At 37.7% G+C, this 26540-nt stretch overlaps 1 protein-coding gene across 4 annotated transcripts in view; it reads right to left on the bottom strand.

Moving 5' to 3' along the window:
- The window catches only part of klhl29 (kelch like family member 29), a 286431-nt gene that overhangs the window by 151360 nt on the left and 108531 nt on the right, over window positions 1-26540 (bottom strand). For all 4 annotated transcript variants that reach the window (XM_028439189.1, XM_028439192.1, XM_028439191.1 and 1 more), the window contains 2 exons: window positions 9955-10102; window positions 5307-5822 (listed from right to left, as the gene is read on the bottom strand). In XM_028439189.1, coding sequence (XP_028294990.1) covers window positions 5307-5822; window positions 9955-10102 — 664 coding nt within the window. The remainder of the gene's footprint in view (window positions 1-5306; window positions 5823-9954; window positions 10103-26540) is intronic.

Here is a 26540-nt window from a genome sequence, read left to right on the forward strand (position 1 = left end):
GTCGTGTTCGGTGTGAACGAACCCTAAAACAGTATAACAAACATGATCAAAAACTAATTCTAGAAAAAAGAATTATTTAGGGTCACCAGAAATTCTTGATACCAAAATGGGGTCAACTGAGCTACTGGGTGAGTGTGAATACCACAAAAAGGAAAGGAAAACACACCTTTTACAAAGTACCTCTTTTCCAAGTTAAGCCTGTTTTGGAGTTGGAATAAAACCTTGTTCTGCTTTGGTTAATCCTAAAATGGACAGCTTTAGAGATAATCGCTGAGCACAACACTGCAGTGATTTTAATTAATTTTCCACAGCTTACCCTGCAGACATTGATCAAGTCTGAACCTTAGGAATAAAATTAAAAAAAAAAAAAAACTACTACTGCGATTTTACAGCTAATTATTATCACAGAGGAAGTCGCACTTTATCCCAAGATACAGTAAGAATCTACATTCTCGGTGCAACGTCAAGTGTTAAAAAAAAGGAAAGAATGGAGGGAGGCTTGTCAAAATTCTGGATAATAATAGTTTCACACTGTTCATAAAAACTAGGTTTAAAGGGCTGTCATTCAAGCTTAGTTACTTTTAATAAAATAACACTAATACCTGTTAAATAAACAATATGAAATAATAATAACCTGTGTCAATAACTGAGGACATTGCGTTTCATTGGATCCAGTGAGAGCGCATCACATCCATGGCAATAACGTAGGAGGTCATACCATTTATAACCTTCGAGGAGGCTAAACCTTAAGTATACTAGGGAGCTATCTCCTCGATAAACAGCTGCAGCAATCAATCTACTATCTCTTATATTTCCTTTAGTAAGAGGGGATATATTGCAGCGATAATGTGCCAGAGAAACAATATGAAAGTTAACATTTGGCGCGATCTCTAGGTAAACAAAAGTGAGCACATCATTAGAATATTCTTGAAGGCAAAGTGTGAGGAAGGGAGATAAAATACTCCTGGTAGAGAAAAGACGTGTCTGCAATGGATGTGAGGCTGAACCAATCTTGCCAAAGTAAAACCCAGGATCTTAACTCAGAAAGACATCTAAATTGCGTTCGCTTGCAGTTCTAGAGCAGTGTGGCCTCCAGATGATGGCGGATGTAAACTGACTTGAAGATGTACTTCCTGAGCAGATTGGGTGCTACTATCTGCCTAATGCACAAAAAATGCTAAGATTTTTCTTTTTTTTTTATTTTACAAAAGCAACTCTTCAGGCACTGTTTACTGCACTCTAGAGTTCACTTTTGGTGTGAGACTTTAATTATGCGCATGTGCAGCAGAACAAAATAATCATAAATAAACAAGAAAGGGAAGCAAATGGGAACTCCAAACATGTTACATGTCAGCGAGCAACGTTAGCTTTTTAAAAATAAATCAATAAATCAATAAAATAAAATAAAATCAATAAATAAAGCTCACATGATGTGTGTAGGTTACAAACAGCCTTTAAAAGGTTTCCAGGGACATTTTCAGTGAGCGACTTCATCCCTGCTTAGCTTGGCGTTCGATTCCCATGGCTGATATTCATCAGAACAGCCATTAATTTTAATGACCGGGTAAATAGCCACACACTGACTGTTCCCAGCATCTCCAACTCTCTCAGGCTTCTCCTCTCGCTAAATCATGCACTTGCACTTTCACCTCCTGCTGTGTAATGCTGCCTCTGTCCCCCACTTCCTTCTAAATAGCGGTGTCACTCACTGCAGAGCTTCATATCTTAGTAAATGTACTTATCTTGATGAAGGCGGTGGCTTAAAACTTTGATATAGACGAATGAATTATTTGATGAGACATAAACTGATTACATATGATTCCCTTAAAATTCCCTTTTAAGGGAAACTAAATGGTAGACATCAGAGAATTTACAAAGGGTGGGTTAGTGTGAGGGAAATTAACAATTGACAAGAGCGGATGGAGCTTGATTTTTACACTCTGACAGGCAGGTATTACGATAAGCCCTGCTGTGGATAGTGAAGGCGGGTGGGCAGATCACAGCCTGGTGACTGGCATATCTCAGTAGGAGATGAAGTTAAAACTGCCTGCGAGCAGCTCAGTTTGTAGCCTCATACTCGCATGCTTGTACAAATATGTGACATTTTTGATGAGAAACTCAAATACTATAAAACACATATGTGCACAGCTGTTGATGTGTCCAGTGATGCAAAGGGAAAACAAATTGCTCTCTTTGATGGCAAAGACAAATCAAACACGGGGAATGATTTCTGTCAGTTTTGGTGTTTGCCGTTAAGGTTGTGAGCTTGACATTTGACGAGAAAATGTGTGAAGCCACACCCAAGAAGTTGTGCACATGTGCACACATCTGTCCTGACACCCAGGCAAGCCTGGCAGGATGATGGATTAAGGCGGAAGTGCTCAGTTGTCTCCTCAGAGACCCGGATCCTTGGTATTAAAATGCCACATAATTCACATTTTCTCAGTGCTTCCCCCTCATTGTGTCTGCACTTTTATTTTATATCAACACAGTCATCTAAGAAGATGATTTAATCTTTCAACAAGCTGTGCAGAAATGGTTTCAGAGGGGGAAAAATAATCAGACTGGGGGCTTGAGCACCAATTGACCATTAAAGGATTGTTTAAATCTTCTAAAAATAAATAATGTGGAGAGTTTTCATGTTTTTTCTTGGCTTTCTCAGCACAAAAAAAAAAGAGTATAAATGGGTTTGTCTATCACAATGACAGTGACTGACTGATGAGCTGTCCAGGGTGAACCCATAAATAAACCAGCAACTGTGACTGTACAGATGTTAGCAGAGGTGAAAGGAACAGATTACAAGTACTTGTGTTACAGTAATTGAGTTGCTTTTATGGGTGTTAGGGGCGGGACAACACCTCAACATAATCGATGACGTCGACGCAAAACAATATGTCGACGCAAAATGTGCACGTCCGACCAAAACAAAGATGGCGGCGTCGGAGAATAACTAACGCAAGTGGCTGCTCCGAGTTTCAAAAGTGCAAGGCAGTGAAGGCACGCACTTGTTCGTCGGAGGTAGTACATTTTAAAAGAAAAAAAGTGATTTGTTACATTTCTACACCAAAACACCTCAGTAAATTATTATTTTTTTGTTTTCAAATGATCAACAGGACATTGTGAACCTACAAAAAAAATTAAATGACCAGACAACAACCAAATGCATCACATCATAGCCGACCAAGCAGCGTAAACGTAATGCACAGCTGTGAATGCAAGTAACTTTTATCATTTTATTATCAAAAACTGTAATACTGTCACAAATTATGGGTTTCAAACTGTTAATGTTGATTTGAATGAGTTTGAGGCAAAGTCAGAAAAATTAAAAGACTTGTGTCAGTTGTTTTTTTTTTGTAAATTTGTAATTACATTTACAGCATTTGCTTTCCTACTCTGAGCAAAATGCTGCATATTTGCTTTTTCAATGGTCATGGGTGTTTGAAGTAAAACAATTTTATTCAGTAAATGCTTTCAAAACCATTGCTGCTCACAAGTGCAATTTTTACATATGGATTCTCCAGCTTTTCATAAATTAATATTACAACATAGTATTTTGTAACGATGTTTGGCAATGCTTTGGTTTCAAAAAGCAGCCACTTATTATCATTGATATACTGTGTCATCATCCAGTCCCTTTTCTTCAGCCTTGACAAAGCTGCAGTCCTGACTCTGAGTACTGACCTCTGACCTGCAGAAGATTTTCCCATTTTCAAAAACTAGTCTACAGCACATCTTAACGTTACCATGACTATATCCCTTTAGCACAGTATGTGTAAATCCATGCACCATGGTGTTCCCTCCTTTTTGATTTTGGACAATTTAGAACAAATTTAGACAAAAAAACTAAAAAGCCTCACAGATAAGAAATCAACATAGTTACTAGTTACTACACTGATCAGTCTCAGGTGTGTATCATGGTTACAACAGGAGAGTTAACTTTTGCTCATTTTCAAGTGTTTAACATTTTTTTCTTCAATGTCCTTGTGATATTATCACATATGATGTGCTTTTTAATGCCCACAGTGTGCTGGAGGAGATCTGAAATTCAAGTGTCTATTTACAGTTTGACCTTCATACAAGCCTGAGCTGGATTTCAATTGTCAAGTCTAGAAACGGACACATGTCCCCTCTGCCTTTTAAATACATACTGTACCCACAAAAAGTGAATAAATGAATGATATGAATCCCTAAGTCAGCCAACATTGTTTTCAATAAAGCATGTTAACTATCCAACGGCATTTTCCCCAACTGAAATATCTCAATTAGTTCCTGTAAAACTTAAACTTCTCATTCAAAGATTGCATTTTTACATGCACGTTCCTATTAGCTCACAATTCTCTCCTCAACAGCAGGAACATAAAAGACCTCATTTTATGAAGACCGGACCAAGCTGACAAGACCATTTAATTATCTATTTCCAATTCTACCTGCAGCCTCATTTAAATGTATCAGGGGCAGCCCCCCAAAATAATTGCTTTTCTGCAATCTACAAGTTCATTTGCACACATTTTATTGATCAAAATGAGTCAGGAAAGAGAAAACAATCTAAACCTAAATTAAAAGCTTCATTAAATGTGAAAATTGGTTGGGGAATTGCAAACATCTGTTTCTAGCACCCTGCATCATAAACTCCAAGGTTAAAGCAAACACCAATTTATGGCTCGCAGACTTGAAGCATGAAACCGAAGCTGTGAGCGACATTCACAAGCGCGGCGAACATCAACAAGGCTTCAAAAGATTTCCAAGCAGATGTGAGGCCAGCTCACTGAAAGCTCCCCCTGTGTCGTGTTTACCAGAACTTGCTCATATTGAAAGAGTAGGAAGGAGATTAACAGACATATTCATAACCAACTGGAGAGCACACCACCACAGGTGGTGATTCTGTATAATAGCTTATGATCAGAAACACATCTATAATTTAGTTTCAGAATAATCTAGTGTAGGCAGGGGAACTGTGCACTCTGCTGCTGGAGGTGAAGCTCAGTCTCTCTGACCTTGTTGCAGCTTTGAAATAAATTGGCGCTGGTTCCAAGTCGTATATTAAAAACCCCTTCTTGAATGTTTGTGGCCTTGTTTATAGCTGTTGCCATTTAAATCCCTTCTGGTAAAGAGGCCAGAGGGCAAGATCTTTTTTTTCTAAGTCCAGAACAGACCTTGCCTTATGAGAGGTGTATAAGATGTGCTAATTTATTATTAAACATGTATCTCAGTGAAAATTCCGCTCTGAGACGTCTTAGTGATGTGATTCAGCAAAGACAAGCTTCACCTAATCATTGAAACATCTCTTCACATTTTGACGAGCTCACCTCTAGGATGTCCCGGGTCACTGAACTCGTACTTCCCACTTCCGACAGTCCGCAGCATTTGCAGCCTATTCGGACCGTCCTGATTGTCAGCAGCTGTTGGCGGGACTTGTCCTGCTCCTGCCTGTCCATTGGTGAGAGGCAGGGTCGGGGGCTGGATCAGGCTTGGGTGAGAGTTTAAATGGCCGTTACCCATAATGCTGTGAGGGTTAGGATGAACCATGTGGTTGCCCTGGGCTGACTGAGTAACTGTCGGTTGGGCCGAAGGGTACGCGGAATGGCTGGGTATGCTGAGCACCAAAGAGGGCGGTGGCTGCGTGGACTGTGGTGTCATCTGGAAGTGTGCCGTCATCAGGGGGTGCTGTGGTGGCACGCTTGTCTGGATTGATGGAGTAACTCCAATGATGGGGGACTGAGCAGTCACGCTGTGGTTGAATGTAGAATGTTGGGGGAGAGCATAGGTGTGGGGCAGGAGGCTGGGCTGGCTCACTGCTGCTACTGATACAGGCCAGGTAGGACCTAAAGAAAAACACAGAGTGGAAAGAAAAAAAAAACAAACACTTAGGCTGTGTTCGAAATCGCACGTACTACTACAAACTCAATGAGTATATACTGTCTACTATATCAGTGTTTCTCAAATGAGGGTAGAGAGAGAGAGAGGACAATTAACAAATAAAGTGTCAGTCTTAGTCCGGTATCCAGGTATGAAATGACCGGAAATGATAAAAACTATCGAAATAAATTCATTCAGGAGCCGCTAAATCAGTGTTTTTCAACCCTGGGGTCGGGACCTCATGTGGGGTCGCCTGAAATTTCTGAAAAATTAAAATACATTTTTTAACTTATTATACATTTTTAAAATGTATTTTATTAAAACAACACACAATCTTAAACAACTGATCAGTTTAAACACGATCAAAAACAAATTCTAGATAAAAATGTCTTAGGGGTCTTATTTACAGAATGACATTTTTTTAATGTGTGTTATCACTCATTCGTTACATCATTATGCTCTATGATTGTTTTTAATTCGTTTTCTAAGCAAAATGTTGTAGTCCCAAAAAGGGGGCACATGGATTCAGTTTGATTAGGATTGTGAGGATGGTGGATGGTTAGGATGGTGAAAGTTCCCACTCATGTATACTTCCAAGTTTCCCAAGATGCATTTCAAACCTACAACGACAAAAACCTGAAACACACTGAGGTTAAATATCTCCATTAATTCTCCACCTTTGAAAGTTCTGAAAGCATTTTAAGTGAGAAAGTGACCAAGTAAAATGTCAACATTTGAACTGTAAACTGCCAACTATTGTAAGACAAGAAGAGATGCTTTTATTTTGAAAAGGGGATGTTCGTCTTTTAGCTTGAAGCTGGTGTCACGGTCTGAGTCTACCTCTTACTGAGATCGATTATGAGCATACCCACTACCGGAAAATTAATTTCTGCAAGTTTCGCTGTGAGTTTTGCTACTTCCGTCGTGCTGAGATTGAAAATTCAATTTCAAAGCTAATGTTGAATGGCTCCTTTTCTTGGGGAACATACAGTACTTTTTAAGAATGTATTCTTCCTTTCACTAATTTCCCACCGCAAGCTCAGTATGGCAATCTGAGTGACAATCTCAGTCAACAACTTGAGTAGGTAATAGTGTCTCAGTACGTAACAGTCACGTACTGAGATTGTAAAATAATCTCAGTACGGATGTAAACTCAGTCCGTGACACCAGTCCCGGGGTGATTTTACTTTCTGCTCGCAAGGCATTATTGGGCGGCTAAGTATGACTAGTGTGCCCAACGTGCATACTTAGAAAATGTCCCAATTTAGGAAACATCCAGGTTTCATACTATCTAATTGGAATGCACTACATACTCATTTTGATGTCAGACTTAGTATGTTAGTATGCAATTTTGAATACAGCCTTGGAAAAGGGTACCAGTAGTGTAAAGGGGTACTAATGTAGAGGTTACACACGGCTGTTTAGCCCCAAGATCCAACAGAAAAACTACAATTCCCACAAGGCAAACACACCTGTAGCACCTCTACCTCCCACAATGCACCAGCTATTTAAAGCAACAGACCGGGCCGATTAACTCAAGTGTGTCATATCTTGTGTAAAATGGCGACTCTCTATTGCTGATGCCTGACGCCATAAGAAGCCCTTTTAATGTGTTTTTTTAAATAAAACAAGTTTAAAAAGTTGCACATATTTTGTTTACTGGGAATACATTAAACACTTTTTTTGTTATACACATTTTTACACACACTTACATTTTTACACACGTTTTTTTAAGCAGGCACCACAAAAACAGCCTAATTCCTTTGTGGAGTGGTTAAGGTGCTGATGTAAGATCTGTCATGAGATGATTGAAAAAAGGAGAAAAACGATTTAGGCGCAGTGCAGCTTGAGTTTTTATCTTCACCATCCTTCCACGGTCGATCTATGGCTCCACTTCAGTTTAAGTTTATTTGCACTGATCCATACCCAGAGTCAACATCATAAAAAGATTAGGAGAATTATTTCTCTACAAGATGAACAAATGATAGTTCATGAATATGGAGACAATTGATGCTCAACGCATTCTGGCACAGGGCACTTATTTTTGACTGAGAAACTCTGAGCCAATTCTATACTGTGAAGCATTTCACGCTGAGGCCGTGTTGGAGGAACGTGGCCAGATTGAAAGCGCTCAGCTCTCCCTCCCTCCCTCACTCACTCACTTCTTCACTCACTCCTACTTGTTCATCTCTGACTCCTCCTGCTAAAGTCCAAACTCCAGAAATAGCCCTCATCCTGCTAAAGGGCCAAAGGCTAAATCACTGCATGAGAAAAGGACGTACCCACATTATTCACAGTACAAACCCTGCTGATATAATAGTCAGGGCAGAGATGGATACAGTGAGCGAAAGGGGGGGGGATAAAACAGACAGTTGGAGGAAAAGAATGAAAGAGACCACAGTGGGAGTAATAAAGCCCTGGAGTAGAGGCCAGTTAAGTTCATAATTTAAATGTCATTGAGCTAATCGACATTAATGCTGCATTTGATTTTCACTGCTGTAAAACTCATCGAGGATTCAAATCTAATGGTTTATTATTAAATCTTCAGCCTTCACAAAGTATTAAAGCACAACAGCGTTGATTAGGATTTCTTTTGTATATGTTTTATCTGCCTTTTTTTTTTTTTAGATAGAAAAATATTAAATTATGTAGAGGTCCTGTAAAAAAGAATTGTGAAGCATATGAATTATTATGATTCCTTATCCTTCCATTGCAATCTGTGAGGTTTATTTCTTGTTCTGTAGATGTAACTAATTAATCAAATTACATTTGTCACACTTGAGTGTAGGCATGCCATCAGAAAATGAGTATTTTTATACAACGCAACCAAACTTGGGACAAGGCTTTTTCAAAGTTAAGAGATAAAGACAGGAGTGAAGTTTCTGTTGAAAGAAAACGTTGATTATTTCTGGCACGGTTGGCAGAGAACTTTCTGGCAACACAGTTCAGTGAAGTGTGGAGAGGAGCTGGCTTTGTCGCAAACGCCAGTCACAGTTTGGAGTAGCACATACAAATCAATATGCAACACTGTGCTTGGATTTGGGTGTCGTATGTGACAGCGTACCGGGTCGGTGACATCTCACTCCCCCCCCCCCACACACGCTACGTCTGAGCTGCATTGAGGATGTGGGAGCAGCTGTGTTTGGAAGGAGGCAGGAAACCTGCAGAGGGGAATAGGACAGCGCCAGGCTCCCTCATCCAAAACCACATCCTCTCGCTGTCACACTGAGTGCCTCCCAAACGGTTTCTACTAAAGGAACATTTCTCATATAACTGATCAAACTGTTTAATAATTAATTCAAGCCCATCTATATGTAACATATGCGCATTTAAATTAGAAAATGACTCAAACAGGCAGTGGAAGTAGGTAAAACATGTTTTGAATTAGATTCCGTGCTACCATCCACAGATGTCTATAATCTGGGATTTGTTGAGCCACTTTTTCCATTGTGCAGCTTTAGTGCCAGTATTATTCTTAAATGAGGCCCATTTGTGACGAGTAGGAGGCACAGGGCTGCAGAGCAATGGAGGGAAATAAGGAGCTCTAGGGCAGAGCCATTCTAGGTGACTTCATTACAAGTTTTAGCGACAGCTGAGCTCTTCATTGTCGGACCAGGGCACACTAGTGTCTTTAAAATAAATGTCAAAAGAATAAAGGCCAGTGTAGATCAGAGATGTTTTTTTTAAGTCGATGATTAAATGAGATCAAATGAATGAGACAAAAACATTATTAAGAAAAATAAAGGTGGTTGAAGCTGTTCAATATTCAATATCATTATGGTAGACTGACACTTCTCTAATTGCATTCATAATTAATTGGATTTATGTAAAGTATATGTTTATGAATATACATTATGCAAGGGTTTTCATACGTGAAAAATGTGCATACTGTTGCAACAAGTATGCTTATTATGTAGGGCAAGGCAGTCCAAATGCTCCATTAGCATTGGATGCGACTGAGCTGGGGTGTAACCGCTTATATTCTACACCCTAGTGTGTGCTCCCTGCACTTGCATACTGATGACACGAAACTCTGGAAACTCCTATCAGGTGGAAATGGCAGATGTGTGCGCGTAAATGTTGTGTGTGATTCATTACCGGCAGGCTCGCTGTCTCTGTGTTGCTTGACAGGAGGCTCCTCTGTGTCCCACGGTGTGAGCTGGTTGATAGGCGTCTGTCCCCACCTGACTCCAGGAGCCAGCAGCAGTCCTGGGGTCTGGTTGTCTCCAGGAGACAGTCCAGAGACCTGCAGCGGGAATTTCAAAAACACAGGTTATGAGATTTTTAGGAAACTGAAGAATTCCCAAGAACACTCAGAGCATGGAAACGTCAAGCACCGAATCTCCCCTTTGCCAGATATTGGCAGTTATCTGGATCAGTGATCCTGATCATAGTACAATGATCATTCACACTTTAGGGCTTGGAAGAAATTTCAATAACCATTAATAACAATAACGTAGGTCCAAATGCACCTTCATTTTTATTTTTCTTAGTCAGGATTGAGGAACAAACCTAACATAACTGAGTCAAATTACATCATCAATTATTTACAGATTTTTTTTTTTTAAACTAATTCAGAATCATTCTGTATTCCCTCCTAAATGTATCTTCTATAGTGTAAGGCAGGGTTTTTCAACCATGGGGTCACCTGAATAGTCTAGTAGTTGGTAAAAAAAATGGATTAAAATAATGTCTTTACATTTTTTGAATTATTATTCTTTTTCAAATAAACCTCACACACAATAACTATATCATATACACATTAAACATTCTTGTTCAATTAAAATGCAGCATAAAAATATATGAGGTGGCGCACTTGTCACTTTGTGCACTAGCCCTGCAGACTACTCTGTGTTTGAAACACACTTCATGAATAAACATCATCAAAAATTAATTATGGAAAGAAAAAAAAATCGTCTGGGGTCGCCGGACATTTGTTATATCAAAATGTGGTCACAACCCAAAAAAGGTCGTGAACCACTGGTGTAAGGTCTGTCTTTGGTTAAAAAAAATATTCAAAATCTGTCCTCACAGACAAACTAAGAAATAATTAAACACCACTGAAAATGATAAATTACATCCTTAGCGAAGGTAATTAATATTTAAAAATAAATTTAAGAAATATAAACTAAAAAATGGACAGAAAGTTTATTTTTATATTTTGATTCTATCAAAGTGCTGTTTAAACGATACAAAAAGTGCAAATTTACACATGAAATTGGATATTTTCTCTTTCGTGTTTTTTCCCAAATAGCAAATAAATCACTAAATTAAACATATGGGGAAAAAAATGAACAAAAAGATGTGAGAATATATATTATGTGTGAATTAGATGCAACATCACCAAGCTCCATCCTTTTCTGGTTGCAACCACACATTATATTACACTGGTAGGGGTGTAAGAACTGTTATCAGGCAAGCACAGATGATGGAAACACAGGGTCGATCACTAGTAAAACCCATAGCAATATTCCCTATCTGCTGTTTGGAAGCTGGGTTTAACTACACGGCAGGAAGAGAGCAAAGCTGAGCCTGAGTCCTGCTGGCCCCAACTAGCCCCCTGACTTAATAGAAAAGACCTGGTCACCGTGCCCCTCCTGTGTCTCCTTTGGCTGATCCCTCCTTACCTTCCTCCATCCCTCAATTCCATTATCCCCCCCTGACCCGCTGTCCACTTCATCAAGCACGCCATCATGCATTCCAACAGCTGTGTCGACAAACCCTGACAGAGCGTGGCCAGACCACACAACAACAACAACAACAAAACTGCAGTCCAAACAATTTGGTACACAGTGACATAATGTGCAGTTTTACATAAAGAATTGATCTATTTTCTGGAGAAAAAAAATTCCCTTCCAGCCCTTTAGTTAGATTTATTGCAGCGTTACAGGACTTTCAACACTTGGAGATATTACAGGCTACTGGTGAAGGGCAACATCTGCACTGTAATAAACAACCTCACAAAAAGCAGACAAGTTCAATGAGTGCCACCGACTTGATAAATCTGTGCTGAAAGTTAGCTGACAGTTTGTAAGTGCTGGGAGCAAAAGAAAGACTGAGTGAGAGAATGAAGCGGGGTTTAGGGGGAGACAAGCTGTCAGCTCTTTTTGTCCAGCTCAACCTGTCAACTTTAGACATGAGAAAACGGAGATGGTTTACTCAGAATGCCTATAGAGCGCAATTTACTGTGGAAAGCCCCGAAGAGAGTTTTGGCCCTTTTTTAGGGCGTGTAGTGCATTTTTGTGGTAACTATTATTTTTAATGAGCGCTTATCTATCTCTATGTGTGCACATTATTGCACTCCTTTCCTGTCGTGGAAAGAAAAATTCTCATTAACTCTGATTTTTTTTTTTTTTTTCTTCTTCAGCGTTTCACCTGCCTTACAACATCCCCTCGTTAATCTACCCACCGATTTACTGAAAACAGAGGGAAAAAACCCCCACAAGAATAGATGATCTCAACCGCTGAAAGGCAGTGCATCTGTCACACTTTTTGAGCACAAGGTAAAAAAAAAAAAAAAAAAAGTTGGAGAAGATCGTTATCCGTCAGCAACATCACCCTGACAGGAGATCGGCAACTTTAGGAAGCCTCCTGACTTTAAAACGTGATTAATGTTTACCTGGAATTTACACACACATGTCCTGAAAAATAATGGTATGTGCATAAAAAGTGGTTGAAAGTGCATTTACACAAAGACCTAGAAGCCAAGAAATATCAGAGTTGATGTTTATTAAGATGGCAGACTTGCCACAGGCAAGCAGGAAGGTACGAAGGTTCTGGGACAGTGCTTGCCATTTTCTGTCCTGATTTCTATTCCCTCCTCTCAGACCACCTATTATCACCCAGCAGCAGATGGTTTCATGGTTTCCTCTGACTCGACAAAACCCATGCTGGGAAAAAGGTAGGAATCCAAATGCATATTTTTGAGTAATTCAAATCGTTCTCTGAATGCAATTATGTTAGCTGGGAGTGGGTTTAGGTATATGTTACACAACAGTCATGCAAATGGATCACACATTAAAAGTGGACAAAAGCAACCAAAATGCATAGGAGCCAGCTAGACGCTATAAACCTAGCTGCATTTTTTATAATCAACACACCATTGTTTAAACATTAAAGCTGCTACCCCTATTAATACCCTGACAACAACTGTGAAACATTTTCATTAAATGTTCTTAAAAAACATAATATATCTATTAGGTGTGTGAAAAAAAAATCGATTTCATGATATATCAATTTTTTGGGTGCCGTTTTTTTTTTTTTTTTTTTTTTAATGTATTTTTTATTTTTATTTTTTAAATATTTTTTTCAATATTTCAGTGGTGGTTACAATGCTTTCAATGTGTTGCAATGGTTATTTGATGCACTTGATTTTATGGTGTGTAATGCATGCAATATTTATGTGTGCACAGGCATTTTATTTTCATATAATCTGTTCAGATCAGTGTTTAAACTGACACAATAGGAGAAATTATAATATATATCATATTCTCACTTACAGTTGTTACAATGCCGTCATTATGTTGTAATGGTTACTTTGGGACTTCTACACAGTAGTTTCAGTGAAAAGAAACGTGTTGCACTTTATTTTATGATGGCAGTGTGTAACACTGCATTTTCTTTTTTTCAATGAAAATGTGCGAAAACACTAATAATAAATAATAAATAGGATGTTTTGAAGCAAAGAGTTTTGACTCAATTTGTCCTCTGAGTGATCAATATCTTCTGACGAACATATACAGCAACTTGAGTTTTTATCTCTACGTTTAAATTTGATATTGTGACCCAAGAATCGCGATACGTATCATATTGCAACATCTTTGCCAATATTACCACTAATATCTTTCTCGTTTCTTGAGTTTTCTTAAGTAATTCACTTGAACTTCTGTGTTTTGTTGGATAAAAATCTTAATTGTGAGACAAAACATTTACCAATGTATGTTGTCTGAAAGTGTGCACTGTGTTTTTAATGCTCTCACAAAATCCAAAACAAAAATGTAAAAAAAATATTATTACTATTAATAATATTGGGATATGGGAATGTTTTATCAGTTTGCAAGCTCAATTGGCCACCTATTAACCATAAATGACCCTACTGTTCCTGTTTATGCATACAATAAAAAAGTTTTTGCTCTGTCACTATATATAAATACATCTATAAGTAAAATCCTGCCCTTCCTAAACCTCTGAATGCTGCAGATAAGACAGCAGAAATTGCACATAAGACACAGGAAAAACCAACATTGCCTTAATATTCACTTGTCTTTTTTCCCCTCAGTAAAAACAATAGACCTCCTATTGTGGGGGTGCATCAACATGTTTTTTCAGACAACGTAGTCACTATCGGTGAACTCCAGCATCCTGCATTAGCTGGCTTTGGTAGAACCTCTTGCTACTGGCAGCCATCTGCCGTTGGTACACGTAGGAGTCACATTGTTGTACTTCATGGCTCTAGGCTTTGGTTGTTTTGTGTTATCCCCAACATCCACATTCAAATAAACAAAGACATTTTGCTCATGGCTTTGTATTTGTCTTTGAATTTTATTCAAACCAGTCTTCGTCTGTGTTAGATATGACTTCAATTCAAGTCTAGAAAAAAGGTGGAAGGGCACATACGCTGGCAGGGAAAATAATCACAATGGACGTTCTGCATGAGTTTAACTTCTTTGCCACCTATACTGTAGGCCAGTATGGCTGGGTTTGAACATATAGCTCCTACAGCCAGTGTTACCCTGGAGAAACAACTTCATTGCGAGTCTTGGGGGAGAAAAGCAAGCAAGAGCAGAAGAGATAGAGAGAGAATCACGAGTACATCTGTAACACCCAGGCTCCATTGGAGTAAACAACATTACATCACACTGATCAAATCCACCAACTGCTATAAGATTTAATAACAAGTGACTGAAGAATGCAGTGCATCGACGGTAAGGTAGTTTTGGAAAAGAAAAAAATTATTCCCGTCAGAAAAAAAGCTCTAAAGATCTCAACCTGCTACAAAATAAACACCAGAAATTGCATCACTGCTTGACATAATGGGGTAGCACCAAAACGATATGAAGGCAATTACTGCTTTGAATTCATTTCTTCTTTGTTTCTATGTTTCCAATTGTGAAACTCATCTTAACGCACGAGCACAAATTTATTTGCAAAGAAAAGGGTTGGATCGCTGTTTGGTGATATCACTCGGTATTAGGGGTGTGTACTACTTAGCATCAGACGATATGATTCATATCACGATACAAAGGTCACGATGCGATTCGATATATCATAATATTAAAGTATAAGGCAATAATTGCAATTTATATATATTTTATTGCCATATTTTACACTCAAAACATTAGCTTTAACATGCCATGTGCCAACAACTTAAAATAAAAAAATAACATACAATCTACCTGTGGCTTTTAAACCAACTTTGACTTTAGGGCAACATGAATTAGTGCAACTTAACTGAGGTTTATGCTTAGAACAACGAATAAATGCAGAAAGTTAGTATTTTCTTTTTAGATTTTATTGAAAAAACACAAGCTGGTCAACATGCCCAGGTTTCAGCACTTCTTTGTGCAGTTACAATGTTTCCTGCAGTGGAAAAGACTTTCCTGGTTAAAGAAAAAATACATAAATAAATAATAATTAAAAAAAATTGATATTGAAGCATTTTGAATCGATCCGAGAATCGCGCAACGTAATATCGCGATATATCGCCAATTTTTTTCAACACCCCTACTCAGTATGGTAGGCGTTACTTTTGTCATAAGTTTGTTCAAAATGGCTTGACACCAGCATAGAAATGCCATTTTGATTTCAATAAATTTCACCCAATTGAATTCCACCTTCTTAATCATCCAGCTTTCTCTGGAGAATTCATGTACACAAATTCAATTATTGGCAAAAATCCCATAATGCTAATCAATTCATGTTTTTTATGCAAAAAAATGGAGAGAAAGTTTATTTTTACGTTTCAATTCTATCGAAGTGCTGTTTAAACTACATAAAATGTGTACATTTACACATGAAATGGGATACATTCTCCTTTGAGTTTTCACCAAAAAGCAAATAAATCAATAAATTAAACACATTAAAAAAGAAAGAAAGGAAAGCCCTGTTTTATTATATTATGTGTGAATTAGATGCAACATCACCAAGCTCCATCAGGCAGGCACAGATGATGAAAACACAGGGTTGGGTGATATCACTCGGTATGGAAGGTGTTACTTTAGTCATAAGTTTGTTCAGAATGGTTTTACACCAGCATAGAAATGACATTATGATTTCAATAAAAAATCTCCCAATTGAATTCCACCTTATTAATCAGCCAGCTTTCTCTGGGGGTTCACATGCACAATTTAAATGATTGGCAAAAATCCCTTAACGCTAATCAATTCAGGTGTTTTATGCAAAATAAGATGCGCCCATGAACTAATATCACAAATAAATTGTGAACAGAAAGCTCAGAAACAGTATGTGTAAGCACAGGAATATAAAATGAACTCTGATGGGATGGCTTTGGCAGGGCATGGACAGATAAAGTGATTGACAACATTTGTTTGAAATGTAGAGAGTGATTTAGATAATGGCTTTCCTCTGAGAAAAGAATGAAAATTAATAGAAGCAGAGAAAAGAGTGAAAGATTGAGAGGCAAAGTAAGACAAACCCATCTATCATGTAGCCTCGTATCATTGCCTCTGACACATCATTTTCAGCTTTTTAAAATTGCGCGAGTGAAAGAGAGAGAGAGAGAGAGAGAAAAGAAAAACATTTTTTCATTTACAGGCTCTTTCCAAGAAATGTTTGAGACTGACTAAAATGTCTTATCAGATGCAAAAAAATAAAAAAAATAATCATAATCATAATAATAGCATTTTTTTCGGTTAATATTCACAGACTGAATCAAGGTACCTTCTTACCATGACAATGTGCTGCTGACATCTAAATGTTCAGTAGATTTGTTCTGGAATTCTTTCATAATGGCACTGAATGCTGGAGCCACACTACAGGGGCCAGTGTGTCCAATCTATTAGACTGGAGCAAAGCTGTGTATCGCACCAGTAAACAAAGACACTCCAGCGCCATTTTCAGCAGCCATCTTAAAATCCATTGATGCACATATTTAATACGATATCTGTTTCCTGCAGTTGCGGGGGAAATTAAGATGGTATTTTGCACAATTTTACGGATTCCCAGTTGAGACCAAATCTCGTAAAACAGTCGGTCAATTAATTCCTGTGTTTTTGTGTTATTTATCCCCTCCTCATAAAATAGTGGTGTGGCTGAGAGTCTTACTCATAGTTTACTTAGTAGTAGTATCAGTCAGGGTTGGGGTCAATTATAATTGTAATCATATAATTGATAATTAATAATTATGGCATAATTATAAATGTAATTGCAATTTTAAAAATCTGTCGCCGTCGTAATTGAATTGTAATTGAGTTAAGATAATTGACTTTGTAATTGTAATTATTACAATGGAAATCAACTAAAAACTGTCAATTACAATTTATTTAAATATTTATTTAGGTCCATGGCTTACACGTGTGTAGTTAAATATTAAAATATGTTTCATATTAAGTTTTCCCACTACCTGTCAATGAATTTTCACACTCATACTGTACAGGTGGTAATGGTTAGAAGAGTTAGGATATAATAGAATTATTTTTTAATTGGGACGATACAATTTTACAGAGAAACAATACTGTGAATGTAACTGATGTTTTGTACAAAAAGTGTATAGCTAATGTTAAATTCCAACTCTTGTCCCTAGTTGGGCTTTTACATAAGACACTATAATAAATGCACTGAAATATAAATGTAAAGATGCTAAAACCACATATACACACATAAAAGACTGCATACAATCATCACAACGACATATAAAATTGTAATTGAGCTTTAGTAATTGAAAACGTAAATTTAACTGACTTTCAGTTGGAAAAAATAATTATAATTAATTAGTAATTGGTAAAAATGCTGGTTATCGTAATCATAATCAATTTGTAATTGAACATGGATAATTGAAAACGTAATTTTAATTGAAAAATGTAATTGACCCCAACCCTGGTATCAGTCCATATGCAAGTTAACTTTGTAAAAAAATTTTAAAAAAAATCCCAAACTAAAACATTTAGATTTTTTGTATTACGTATAGTTAAAACAAACTTTTTAGACATTAAATATTTTTAAAAGTGTTTCAATTCTGTACCATTCGTGTATTCAATGCTTGCAAACCATTAAAAAGGGAAAAAAAACATGAAGCATTTTCTTCTGGCAGTAGAGTAGTTTAAAAAAAAGTGATTTATCCACATTCACCATCTGGATTGAGGCCATAACCCTTCGCACAAGACAAGTGTCATCAATAACTGAAGGTTGACTGTTCATGACTTGCAGTTTGTGTACGAAAACGTGAACAAAGTGAAACCTTCCGGGTGCCCAACAGCACAACAGGCACACTGCACATAAGACAAACATATGAAAAACACACAATGCAAGGAGCTGCTGGGTATATGAACCACTGATGTATCACACAAAGTGACAACACGTACCAACTCTATCATTTAAAGCCTTGGGCCAGTGAAGAGGAACAGACGTTGCCTCCACTGATATTCCAGCTAAGGCCCTCAGACAGCTCCGTGCTCGACACACCACACGCCTCAGAAAAGAGAGGCGTGATCGCAGAGGCGAGGCGGACAAGCTTCAATGAAACCGCTATGCTGGAAATGCTGCTTAATATCCCATGAGTGCTCTGAGGTTGCAGCGTTTGCCCTCCAAACCCCACTTCGACCCCTCCCTATCCCCTTGTCTTCTTTTCTTCTGCACATGGGACTTCATAGCTGCAGCAAACATCTCCTATCTGGGTTTGTAAGGATCAACTTAAAGCTTCATAGAGAGTTCCGGAGGGTAACCAACATTTGAAGTTGTGAACTGTAGAGACAGCTTAATGTCACTGTAGCATCTCCCAGTGGAGAGTGTCAGGGACCATGTTGGCCTCTTTTGGAACTGGCTGGGATAGTTGAGACATGGGTCTCCAGCAGGCCATGACCCTTCCTGATGTGTTGTCAGTGTTCGGGGAACAAAATATCCTCCCTGTGTCATAGCAGCGCCATCAGAGACTCAGTGACAACTGTATAACTCAATGTAATAAAGGCAAAAACCACTATGACGTGTGTGTCCATCTCTCTCTCTCTGTGTGTGCGTGTGTGTAAAACAGAGAGCATTTGAGCAAACAGGCCATTTAGAGGTAAGGAATAAATTGAATTCATATCGATATTGCAAAATAAAGATAAAATCTGGGTTGCTGATTAAATTCAGTGCAAAATGCCATTAACAATTCCCCACACTGCACTATTGGAAATGTTTTGGCATACAAGCCAATCAGGAATCACCATATGGGAGAGTTTTAAATAGAGGAAGAGTAGTATGTATTTAAAGCAACTCACAATCATAATGATGAAGGGGTCTATTCTCCCGTCTGGACTTAAGCGCTTTTTTGCGAGCCTGCAGTTACACGCTTCTCTTCTACGCGTATTCTCCGGTCCAGGCTGCTGACACGCCCACCGCACGTAAGAAGCCAAAAAGCACATATGTGTGAATGGAGGCGGACTGAAGGAAAGGAGGCGGCATTTTTTTGGGGCTGTGTAGAAATCATGAAACATGGAGTTTTCCCAACGCTTGTAAATGTCATTGAAATTCGTGAAAATGATACAGTTCACTTTTTTTTTTTTTTTTTTTTTTTTTTTTTTTTTTTTTTTAAAGGATTTTTTTGGCTCTAGTGGCCTTTATATGACAGTTGCTTGACAGGAAGGGGGGTCAGAGAGAGCAGGGAATGACACGCAGTAAAGGGTTCCAGGCCGGGAATCGAACCTCGACCCGCTGCAGGTGAGGAACTATAGCCTCTGTACATGGGGCGGGGGCTCTACCCACTGAGCTAAACACCGCCCCGATACAGTTCACTTTTAATTTGAAACGCCTTCATTGATAAACAATATAACAGGTTGATTTGATCAGATTATTGCAGTGTGACTGAGTCACAGTTAAAATCTCTCTCCTTGATCATCATCATCATCATCATCATCATCGTGACTGAGTTAGATGCGCAGGAGATATGAGGAAATAACGGGGCCGCAGAGCGTCCTGCTTTAATACAGAGGGATGTTTTAAATACGCAGTTTTAAATATAAATTGTTTAAAGTGACCTGAGCTGAGCCTCATTAAAATATGTGTGGGTACAGTTTGTGGTCCATCCTCATCTGCATATGACAGCTTTTTTCACTCTGTAGTGGATCAAACTGACTTTACGTTGGACATAGTATGAAAATAGTTGAATCACTGTGACCAACGTGGACAGAAGTCTGCATCTGTCAGAGTTTTAATTCATCGCGCAGCAGCAGCTGAGTGATCACAGCTGCTGCTGCGTGACACACGAGTCCTTGTGGTTTCAAATATGACTAAGTCCATATTTCTAGTGCAATATAATGTTTCACCTTATGGGGGCGCTGCACTTATTCCAGGGTTAGAAGCGCGTGAGAGGAAAAAAACTTATGCACACCGGAGAATGCACGTAAAGCCAGATTTGAATGGGAACTCCCACATTTCAGGGCTGCTCCACCCACAGTGCTCAACTATCTTGAAGGTGCGCAGCGGCTGACTTAAGTACAGGGGGAGAATAGCACACAGCCAAAAACAGCGCCGCTGCGCGTCTTTTTGGACGCACATGGGAAAATAGAGCCCGAAATGAAAATGAGTTTGATAACTAGCTTTATATACTATCAACTGTACCCTTATTTTACCCCATTTAACGTACTGTGTTGAGGTGTGGGGGAACATGTATAAAAGTAACACCGAAGTATTATGCAAAATACAAAAAAAAAAAGCAATAACAATTGTCAACTTTGTCAGATATGGAGAACATACAAATGCACTGTTTCTCCATTCAAAAATACTAACATTTTGGGAACTAGTAAAATTCCGCACAAATCAATTTATTTTCAAAGCGAAAAAAAATCAGCTTCCAGCAAATATTCAAAAAATGTGTTGTTCGAGATAAGGAAAGTACAACCTGAGAGGCAATAAGAATCTGAAAAAACAATACTCTCAAACTACTCAAAAAAGTTTGTGTGACTAGGCGTGGAGTGGATATATGCAACGGTTTAGACGATAATATTAAGCGTGTAAAACATAGGTACAGTTCAAAAAACTTTTTAAAAATGACCTTCTTCAAAAATACTCAGGAAGAAAGTGGTTAATTACACATGCAAACATATGCTTTTTAAACTTATGTGCACAACCCTTAATGACAACATACTGTACCTTGTTCACTTTGCCTTTTGTTTTTTTCATCTTGGTTTGTACAACCATAAACGCTAATTCATTATACTCTAGTTCAGCGATTCTCAACTGGTGGGTTGGAAACCAACAGTGGGTCGCAGAGCTGTATTGGGTAGGTCGCGGACAGTTGGTCAAAAATAAAAAAAAAATATTTAATGTCTCTCAAGTTGGACTTGTCTTTTATTTTGAAAGAAGCTTTTTTTTTCACAGGCATGCTGTGAAATGCATGTAGCACAGGAAAATATATAGATTTATTAAAATTAAAATTAAAATTATAAATGCGTTTTCAACAGCTATTTTTGAAAACCTAAATTTGGGTGGTTGAATTCTAAAAAAGAAAGTGGATCGAGATTTAATGACTGTGGCAAAATGTGGGTCCCAGGGTGAGACCAGTTGAGAACCCCTGCTAGTTCTCCAGTTTCCTTTTATATATTTTATTTTGTAAGACCACAAACGATAATGTGTTATGCTTCTCAGTTTTTGTTTTTTTGAGTTTTTTTTTGTTTTGTGGATATGAATTGTGTAAATACAGCACTATAAAATGAAGAAAGACAGGTAGAATTTCTTATAAGTTCTTATAAGAACTTCCACCTACTCCTTTTTAGTGGCAACTTTGTATTATTTTCCTTCTGTAATCTTTGTTTTATTGATATGCTTCTCAAATGAATTAAATACATTTTAAAAATAAAATAAAACAGCTGATTTGTACATTTTTCATTTAATTTTTACAATAATTGCAATAATAATTTACCCTAATATAGCATAGTAAACAAAGAATTCATATTTAATGCAAATCCCTACTTTTTGCTTACAAATACTTTTCATTACAGACAAATACTACGACCCGGAGTTGGACAAATGCTTTCCAAAACTGAACGCATTCCTTTAGGACTAATTTACATTAGAAGGTTGATTCATGCAGCAGAACCAAAGAAAGGCAAAACTGGTTATTATAAAAATACATCAACAGATTAACTGGATAGCCGGTATTTGGATGAACTTAACAATACACTTGGCATTCGCTGTGTGATGCACGCAGACACATATAGCCTATAAAACTGACAGAGCAGACAGGCTGTTAGATGGATGCTACTACCCTGTGGAGCCTTCTATTGACTGACTCAACGATGAAAGGTCTCACCCCAAAAAAAATAAAGGAATAAAAAACCCTGACTGCTTTCAATAAGAACTCCAAACACTAAGCAAATAAGGAACCAACGCCCGCCCTGATTTATCGCATTCTGCAACATTTGAAACTGAGGTTTTTCCAACATTTTTAATGAAATAACATCCACTGCACATCTATAGGATCCGTAGGCACACTTTATTTTAATATTTTGTGCTGTTATGTCACTTTAGCACCCTGGAGGGAAGGTGTGATTAATTAAAGTGAGAAAGAGGCACAGCTAATGACTGGTGTTTGCTGGGAATGCTCATAAATAATTTTGCAGCAACGTCTCTAAACTATGAGACTATTAAAAAAATGCCCTATAATTTACAGTATACATTGTTATTTCATAGCTGCTTTTGTTTTGAAGTCGTACATTCAATCCAAGTAAAATCTTTCATTACGCTACATGCACAGACAAAAAAAAAAAAAGTAAGTGGTGCCAGGTTGTGGAACAGCTTGTGTGTTAAAATAAAAAAAATGTCTGAATTTAAAGCAATTTAAACATAAATACATACAGTAAAGTGTATCTTCTCGAAACACAAGTGTTAAAAAAACAATTGTAAATATGTGTGTATATACTTGTGCATGTGTGGATAGATTAATGTATAGTGGATTACATGAATTGGATAATTATGTAGATATATATCAAGGAATTAGGTGTATATATATACTGTATATGTATATTTATAGTGTAAATGGGTGTATATTATAAGATTATATGTATAGTACTAGATATTACAAGGGGTAGGATCATATAAGTTTAATGGATTTTGTAACCATTTGTTCTGTCTTTGCTTCGTTTGATTAATTATTATTTTTTAATTATTATTATCATTATTTTTTAATTGTGGTAGATACACTGCTGTTGTGTTCCTGTTTGAAATAAAATAAAATCAATCATTATTACTATGTAACACTCACGTTCTTCAACCTTTTCAAACATAAAAAACATTATCAGTTAAGAGTTAAAATGAATTTCTGTACACACTATATGTGCCTAACGCTAAAGTCCATAGTACAACTTCTACCAGGTGGTCTGAAATATGTGAGACACAAGTTGAGAAAGGCCATGGGAGTACTACTCAGACTTTATCAATTGAAAATGAGTTGGGCTCAGCAGTGGTGTGAGTAACCAGTGAAGGTGAGACAACCTTTGAGGTTGTAGTGTTAGAACTCCTGCCCGACCCCCCTGTTCCTTTGGGTTTTAAAAAAACTGAAAGACTGGTTTTATTCAACAAGATGAAGAGGTCAGAGCAGCTTGGAGCTCCTGCCAACTCTGAGGGGTTTCCACATAGAGCACTGCTTGGGGAAAGATACACACTGGTGAGACATGCTGGGATCATTAAAGAACCGAGTCTCCCAAAGAAATAGCCATGAACTACATTGCAGCAGGTGGATAAACAGACTTTAGCTTGAATTGTAGGGGGGATTTTTTTTTAATTCATCTTCTTCTTCTTCTTTCAAGTGCCAGTGCATCTGTTTCCCCTAATGTTACCTTGTGTAAGATTTTGAAATGTTAATGTATTCTATAAAGATTCATTTTTCACACATGTTGTTTTAAGTAAATCCGTGATCAGCACACCAGTAAGGATGGTGGATGTTTGAAATAGTTTGTGCTTCTTCTCTTTTTAATATTATTTCTAGTAGTGCAAAGTGACATTTTCAGCCAAACAATCAGAGAAATGCTGGGTTTTTAAATGGTTAGACCCATTTTGGCAGTAAACCGACACAAAATACACCTTCATAGTAACACTGGAAAGTGCAAAGTGGTTTCTTACCCTTCTTTTTACTAGAAAGTGCTTCACATTTACACACATTGCACAGTCTTGCAACATGGTTGCAGGTGAGAAGTAGTTCCTGCTATTGCTTCTCGTCCTAATGGTGTCGAACACAACTCGAGCACGAGTGGAACTCCAGAACACTGACAACTAAAGGCAGCCACTAAAGATTAATATCCTGTAATGGTAATTACTAGCCTGAAGCTGCACCTCAAGGCATGCTTGAAGACTCCATCCCGTATGCTACAATGTGGAGCAGACTCCAAATATAAGAAGAGCTTTCAGCAATGTGCAAAAACTGACTGAGAGCTTTGTGATTGCCAGAGCATACAGAGCCATAATGGTGACTTATTTTCATATTGTTTGATATAACTTTGGATGCAAAAATATGAACAAGGTTAACATCAAGAATATAATAAATACAAAAGATTTATGTGAATTGGATGTGAAGCAGAGGTGAAATTAAGGGAATACAACCTCTTTATTACTATTGTTACTGTAATTTAGTTGCTTTTATGGGTATATTTCTAAATCAGTAATTTTTACTTGTACTTAAGTACATTTTTAAAGAAGTAAAGTAATTAATATATTTTTATACCCATTCGGTACTGAGTAAATTATATATATTTTTGTTTTAAAATGATCAATGGACATTGTGAAACTAAAAAAAAACTAAATGACCACACAAAAATCCAACGCATCACATCGTAGCCGACCAATCAGATTCATTGTACATGCTGTACAAAGAACACCATTCAATTTTCTCAGTTTTAGAGTTAATAAATGTAGCTATACTTAAATTTGAACTGAATTCCTTGGTGTTATTTTATTTAAAAAAAGAATTGAACATTTTGACAAACCTTTTGTTTTATACAGATGCCTTTGTGGAAAATAAATTAATAATCTCTTCCTCTTTAAGTTTATACATGAGATGTTTACTGTATGCAAGGGAACAGTGGCAAGATTTGTTACAGAGTAGAATATATCAGTCCTCTTTCCACCTCTGGTGTGAAAGTATGTCTAAACATTTGGTGACAAATTGAAAGGTGTGTCAACATTTTTGGATGCTCACTTTCTCTAAAGCATGTGCCGGCAAATGCATGGCAATATATAATCAAGAGAAATGTTATTTTTCAAGGTAAAGTATATATTCTGTCAAAACATGTTTGTTTGCAAACTACTTGCTTTTTGCTTTTTTGTTTTCAAAATCGACGAGAAGAAAACTGGTCAGGGAGGCTGCCAAGAGGCCGACAGCAACATTGAAGGAGCTGCAGGAATTTCTGGCAAGTGGCTGTGTAGTACATGTGACAACAATCTCCCGTCTTCTTCATATGTCTGGGCTATTGGGTAGGGTGGCAAGACAGAAGCCTTATCTTACCAAAAAAACATCCAAGCCCGACTTTATTTTGCAAAAACACATTTGAAGTCTCACAAAAGCATGTGGGAAAATGTGTTATGGTCCGATGAAACCAAGGTTGAACTTTTTGGCCATAATTCCAAAAAGGTGTATTTGGTGCAAAAACAACACTGCTCATCACCGAAAGAACACCATACCTACAGTGAAGCATGGTGGTGGCAGCATCATGCTTTGGGGCTGTTTCTCTTCAGCTGGAACTGGGGCCTTAGTCAGGGTGGAGGGAATTATGAACAGTTCCAAATACCAGGCAGTGTTGGCACAAAATCTTTGGGCTTCTTTTAGAAAACTGAAGATGAAGAGGAACTTTATCTTTCAACACGACAATGACCTTAAGCACAAAGCCAAATCAACAAAAGAATGTCTTCACCAGAATAAGATAAAGGTTTTGGAATGGCCCAGCCAGAGTCCAGACCTGAATCTGATTGAACATCTGTGGGGTGATCTGAAGAAGGCTGTGCACAGGAAATGCCCTCACAATCTGTCAGATTTGGAGCCATTTTGTAAAGAAGATGTGCCACACTGATAGACTCTTACTCAAAAAGACTGAGTGCTTTAATAGAAGCCAAAGGTGCTACAACAAAGTATTATTAGTTATTATAGATTATTAATATTATTATTAGGGTGTGCATATTTATGCAACTAGGTTATCTTAAGTTTTTTTTTTCCTCTTTAAAGGTTTCAGTTTGTTTTTTAATTGCATTGTACAGGTTATAGGTCACATTAAAGGTGGAAAAAGTTGTGAAATCATTCATCTTGGTGTCATTTTTTTACATCACAAAAACCTGGCATTTGAACAGGGGTGTGTAGACTTTTTCTATCCACTGAACATATGCTAACACAGTACAGTTTTGTTGCTATGTGTCCTGCAGTGACAACAACGTCCTGACAACACCTGGAAGAGACGGAAACAGGAAATATTCAGAGATGCTACGACAATGCCTCGAGGTCTACACGCAGACTTCCTGCGTACTTGTTGACAAGGTCTTGTAATCTAAAA

This window comes from Gouania willdenowi, chromosome 24 (assembly GCF_900634775.1).
Source record: "Gouania willdenowi chromosome 24, fGouWil2.1, whole genome shotgun sequence".
NCBI classification, from domain to species: Eukaryota; Metazoa; Chordata; class Actinopteri; order Blenniiformes; family Gobiesocidae; genus Gouania; species Gouania willdenowi.